Source organism: Pipra filicauda, unplaced genomic scaffold (assembly GCF_003945595.2).
Source record: "Pipra filicauda isolate LSUMZ 115617 unplaced genomic scaffold, ASM394559v2 scaffold3_size10097308_pilon, whole genome shotgun sequence".
In the NCBI taxonomy this organism is placed as follows: domain Eukaryota; kingdom Metazoa; phylum Chordata; class Aves; order Passeriformes; family Pipridae; genus Pipra; species Pipra filicauda.
Genome location: NW_024104532.1, coordinates 3,649,770 through 3,655,760, shown reverse-complemented (window position 1 = coordinate 3,655,760; position 5,991 = coordinate 3,649,770). Strand labels below are relative to the sequence as shown.

General features: G+C 46.8%; 1 protein-coding gene across 1 annotated transcript; it reads left to right on the top strand.

The window, feature by feature from the left end:
- The first annotated feature begins 366 nt into the window (after positions 1–366).
- BNIP1 (BCL2 interacting protein 1) lies at positions 367–5,735 on the top strand. Its single transcript, XM_027718781.2, has 6 exons — positions 367–457; positions 547–639; positions 906–997; positions 1,842–1,943; positions 2,595–2,713; positions 4,706–5,735. Exons 1-6 carry the CDS (start codon positions 371–373, stop codon positions 4,900–4,902), a joined length of 690 nt encoding a protein of 229 aa, XP_027574582.1. The 5' UTR covers positions 367–370; the 3' UTR covers positions 4,903–5,735.
- The last annotated feature ends 256 nt before the right edge of the window (positions 5,736–5,991 follow it).

The following is a 5,991-nucleotide window of genomic DNA, read 5'->3' as shown; positions in this document are numbered from 1 at the left end:
AGAACTTTCCTTTGCGAGTGACAGATTGCCCGGAGGTGTGGAGTCTCCCTCACCGGCGACATTCCAGTACTGTTTGGACACAACCCTGCACCACGTGCTCTGGGATGACCCTGCTCGAGCAGGGAGGTGGGAACAGATGACCCACCCTTCCGACCTGACCCAGTGTGTGATTCTGTGCGACTCTGTTATTCACCACGGCCCGTTATTCATCACATCCCCTCTGGAGCGGCTCGTTCCCTACGGAACAGCGCTGCCCCTCACGCGGCCCCTCAGCCCCGCCCGCCATGGCGCCCTCAGGGCGCGCCTCCCCCGCCGCCCGCAGGGGGCGCCCGCGGGCGGCTCCGCCCGCGCCCCGCCCTCCCCTGTCAAGATGGCGGCGGCCGCCGCGGCGGTGCCGGTGCGGGTCTGTCACCAGGAGATCGTCAAGTTCGACCTGGAGATCAAGGCGGCCGTGCAGGTACTGCCCGCCCGCCCGCCCTGGATCACCCCGGCGCGGCCGCGGGGGGAGCCGGGGAAAGCCGCGCTGACCGCGCCGTTGTGTTCCAGGACATCCGGGACTGCCCGGGGCCTCTCAGCGCCCTCACGGAGCTCAACGCCGCCGTGAAGGAGAAGTTCCGACATCTGCGGGGCTGCATCCAGGTGAGGGTCGCCCCGGCTGGGGGCTGCTAAGGGGACCAGTGGTCTAGGCCCGTGCCTGCGGCTGCCCGCGACCTGAGGGGGGTCCGGCCGTGGGTTGGGGGCTCCTGGGTTTGGGTTGAGGGGTCCCAGCTGCGGGTTGAGGGGTCCCGGCTCTGGGCTGGGGATCTACCGGATCAGTCTGCTCTGAATGCGCTCCCTGGCCGGGGTTGGGGTGTGCGAGCTGCAGGTGGTTGATGGGGTTTTGGTGTTTGTGGTGTCTGCCGAAGGAGCTGGAGCAGATGGCGAAGGAGCAGGACAAGGAGTCGGAGAAACAGGCCTTGCTGCGGGAGGTGGAGAACCACAAGAAACAAATGCTCAGGTGGGTCGGGCAGCTGGTGCTGTTCCCAAGTGCCCTGTACCCTGAGATAGTCTGACTTCGATAAAGCATCTCTCAAGATTCTGTTTGGCAAACGCAGTTGCTGACAGGATATGTTTTGCCGAATACCAAGAGGTCAGGGATGGAAAGGATATGACTCTCTCTTCCTTTCCAGACTCCTGTCCTGGCTCTCTAACTCTGGTCTGTCTCTTTGAGCACTTGTGCTCAAAGTAGGTGGCTTGAGAGTCTGTCATTCAACAGCTGGCACGGTTTTCTTCTTCCCTTGCTCCGTAAATGATACACTGAGGAGAAGGAATGTTGGGGCAGTATATTGTTACTCGGTGTTGTAATACTGAGAAAGTGAGCAGCTGAGGGAGCTGGGGGGGCTCAGCCTGGAGAAAAGGAGGCTCAGGGGGAAACTTGTCACTCTCTATAACTCCCTGACAGGAGGATGGAGCCAGATGAGGGTCGGGCTCTGCTCCCAGGGAACAAGGGACAGGACAAGAGGAAACGGCCACAAGCTGTGCCGGGGGAGGTTCAGGTTTGACATCAGGAAGAATTTCTTCATGGAAAGGGTTGTCAGGCACTGGAAGGGGCTGCCCAGGGAGGTGGTGGAGTCCCCATCCCTGGAGATGTTCAAGGAACGACTGGACTCAGTGCTCTGGTCTGGTTGACAAGGTGGAGATCGGTGATCTCAGAGATCTTTTCCAGCCTGAATGATTCTGTGATTCTCTGAGGGTCCGTGCACGTATTGGGGGTGCCCAGTTACAGTAGTGTTTGCTTTGTGAAAATTGTGCTTGCAGAGTGTTCCCAATCATGTTACAGCACTTTGTTCTTGTGATTACAGCAACCAGGCAGCTTGGAGGAAGGCAAACCTGGCCTGCAAAATTGCTATTGACAACTCTGAGAAAGATCAGCTGCTACAGGGAAGAGACTCCTTAAGACAAAGGTATCAGACTGTCCCACTGTACTCTGAGAATCAAGCAGTGTCTGCTGTATTCACTAGTTTTAAATGGAAGTGACATAAAGTTACTTAAGTGTATCTGGAATGTGGCTTTTCTTTTATGAGTGCATTTTGCTTTTGTGGAAATTTGAACTGTTAAGGATTGTGATAATTTCAGGTTTTCTTGGCACTGGCATCTCTAAGCAGAAAAGGGGGTAAGTTAGCCTTTATAGTTTTTCTTACTATCTTTTACATTCTAGTCAAGATTCTAAACAAGTAATAGATCATTATCCAAGCTGTGTTCATGTGCAAGTGTATGTAAGTTGTGTATTGAAAGCAACAAATGGGGATACCTAGGATAATAAAGTTGTAGTTTGTTTGAGTACTTCCATAGGAGCTCTAAGTTACACAGTCCTGGAGGAGTAAGTAGTGAAATACAGGCCCATGATTCTTTAATATTTTGTGATTATTGTTTTTATTGTTAATGAAGATAATCTGAGTTTCTTATGTAGTGAAAACAAACTCTGTCTCTTGTACACTGGCAGAGATGTTTGGTGCCAAGCTTTGTTCTAGGCTCCCTGGCAGCAGCATTTTACCAAAGTACCCAAAGAAATAATTTTATCCCTTCCTGCCTTACTTTTTCCCTTTCCTTTTCAGGAAGACTACGAAGGAAAGCCTGGCAGAGAGTGCAAGTAACATCACAGAGAGTCTGATGAGCATCAGCAGGATGATGTCACAGCAAGTGCAGCAGAGCGAGGAGACCGTGCAGACCTTAGGTACAGATGGAGTTTGGGCATGGATTGGGTGGTGGAAGCACCTTTTGCCAGTTCTGTCAGGAGAGGGAGAGGCAGACCAGCAAATGTGGAGCAGAGTGGAAAACTGCTTTGCTGTAGGAGAACGTGGTACGATGATAATTAAAGGACTGTCCAGCAGAACTTCTGTAGCAGTTGGACATAAACAGGAAATAACAATGTACTTTGTGTGGAGCTGTTTGTTGGAGTTTCTGTTTCATAATTAAGAAAAGGAAAAGGGGTCACGATGAGGAGCTTTTGTTTTAGTTTCACATAAATGCAGTTGTAAAAGCAATGTGAGCTCACACAGTGCCAAGAGTGTGTTTGGTGTTATTCTGTGCCACTGTCCTGGCATGGATTTGGTAATGGCAGAGAAAATAAAAGCGTGGGTACAAGTCCATGCATAAAGGAAGGAGTCTGGCTGGAAGGCTGTTTCCACCCAGGCTCCAGCTGGGATGACTGAGAGATGAGGAGATCAAGTGACTTGAACCCAAGGTCACTTGCTCTGTCAGCAGTGCATCAGGGACTGTGAAACCAAGATTTCACCCAGTTCTTTGGCTTAGACTCCAAACCAATAAATCAAGTGACCTGTCAGAACTGGTGATTCATGAAGCATTTAGAAGTTGAGTTTGTGCTGCCTGGGCCTCTTCCTAGCTGTGCTTTTGGGCAGAAGGGAGAACAGTTTAAAGATGAGGATAAATAACACAATTTTGCCCTCCTTGCTTTCTACCCTGTCTGAGGGTGGCAGCTGGGCACATTTTGTTCCTGCAGAAGCAGCCTGTTCCTTTTCCAATTAAAAAGACAGCTTGGCTGACACTTTTTCACCCTGTGTCTGACTGAACAGCACTTGGAGTTCATCAAAGGAAAAACCATCAAAGGTCATTTTCAAAACCCAGCTGCAAATTCTGAGTTAGCAGTTAGAATTCCTTTTTTCTGAGCAAGTCCTTCCATAGGATGCAATGAATGTTTGAGGCTGTGGAGCAGGGAGGCTCTGCTTTGTCATTAACTCTGGGAAACAAGTTTTCTGTTTTCACTTGGATCAAAATGCATCTTGAAATGAGATGTGATGGGACAAAATGTTTTGTAAAATACTGCAGACTTATTTCTACTCTTCTTATTTCTGTGAACTAGCCAAATGTTGGATTTGACCTTTCTGTAAGCAATCAGGGCAGTGTAGAGTGGTGCACCTTTCACTGTCCTGTAGGCTGTGCATTCTGTAGTGGAGAAAAAAGGGAATTCCAGGGCTTTTGCTTTAATTGAGTAATTTGAAAGGAGGAAGGCTGATGAGTTCGGGGCATTTGTTTGCTTGTTTGTTTTCTCACAGGGAAAGAGAAGTTGAGACTAATCAACACACTTTTTCTAGTTGACTCTTCTCATTTTTATTAGGCAAAAAATATTAAGTTTGTCAAAAATGGCTATTAAGATCATTATCATCCTATTAAAAATCTCTTACTGCTGCATGCTGCTTTCTCACTTTCTGCAAACCCACCTAAATCACACTGTTCTACTGCTCTGGCTTGGGGGAACAATTTCAGCTGTGCAATTAATGTATTCAAATATTGCCCTGTCCTGCTGCTGCCAGAACTGCTGCTGATTGTGCTGGTGATTTCTCTCTCTTCAGCTGGTGGTTATTTTACACCATTCTTCTTTCACTCTGCATCCATCAAAGTCTCAGCGCTGACTGAAAAACATGAACTAGATTTGACCTGGTCACCTAAAAACTAAAAATTCAGGAACTTTAGTAGGTCTTGAAGCTTTTCAGTGCTGTTGTTTTGCTTTGCCTTTTTCCTTAGCACTGCTGAGTTGTGACAACTTCCATGAGAACAGTCCGTGTGTGTCTCACCCACAAGCGAGTCTGACCCAGCACAGGATCTCTCGGGCACTCTCTGTACTGCCAAACATCTCACCCTTACATACTTTGCCTCGTATTTTTGAACTGCCTGATTTTATTTTTTTTTTTCTCCCCCTTAATTTCAGCCAATTCTTCAAGAACCATCCTGGAAGCGAATGAGGAATTCAAGTCCATGTCTGGGACGATTCAGCTGGGGCGGAAGCTCATCACCAAGTACAACCGCAGGGAGCTGACGGACAAGCTGCTCATCTTCCTGGCCCTCGCCCTGTTCCTGGCCACAGTGCTCTATATCTTGAAGAAAAGACTCTTTCCATTTTTGTAAAACAACACTAAGCTGAACTATTAAAAAAAAAAAAAAGAGAATCAGAAAAAGGTGGTTGATAATGGTGGGGCTTTAAAATGAAGTAATAAAGGGATGCTGCAATAGCTGGAGGAGCGTTAGAGCAGGCAGGGCTTTGTGCTGTCCCCATGGAGCTTGTGACCTGCCTCGGAAGAGCTTAAAGGAGCAGGATTTGGGAAGAAACAGGTGGATCCTGGTGTGGAAAAGAAGAAATGCTGATTTGCCGGTAGATTTGGGGGAATCAAACACTTGAGGAACTGGTCACTCAAAGGTACCAGTCTGAGCTTTAAACCTCTCATTGTTTTTTGCCTTGAAATTAACTTTTGTCCTTGGCTTGGACTGGAAACTGCTCTGGCATCTGTGTGTAAGGTGCTGAGAGTAAGAGCAAGGACGGAAGAGAGAAATTCACATACATTCCACTAATAAACTATTTATTATATTCATGTAAAAACAGAGTTTTGTTTAAAAACAAAGTCTAATGTGTTGAAAGAGCCTTCCAGTGTAAAAATTCATATTATTTAACAGCAGCAGTTGTTTATGGATTGTTTTTCCTGGGAGCATAGCAGATGTGCAGTCTGGCTCTGCTCCTCTGGCAAAGCAAAAATGATAACCCCATTTGTTACTATTAATTCACACAATATATTTGAAAATTACATTGCCAATCTGTTGAAATCAGAAGCCTTTTTGTTCCTTTTCATTATGAAATTTCACTAAATGCTTTTATATTTGCAAAATGCTGCCAAGTTGTACATTTGAAAGTTGGGTTTTTTATTGAGACAGGTGATCCCTTCTCAGTAAAATCTTTACCTTCCCTATCTCTTTTGCTTTAGTAATGTGAGTTTATTTGAATTAACAACATAAATGCCAACCACCTCACTTCAGGTAGTACCTTGAGGTACCAAAACCTGCACTGCAATGTTCTTAAAGTTGATGTTTCATTGCTTCTTCAGAGCTGGCTGGTAAAGCTGACATTCTGTTTAGGAAATTCTCACAAAATGGTTAAATACTGCCTTAATTTAGTAATAAGAAGTAACTTTTTTAAAAGGGAGTGCTACATGTATCCTAATAAAT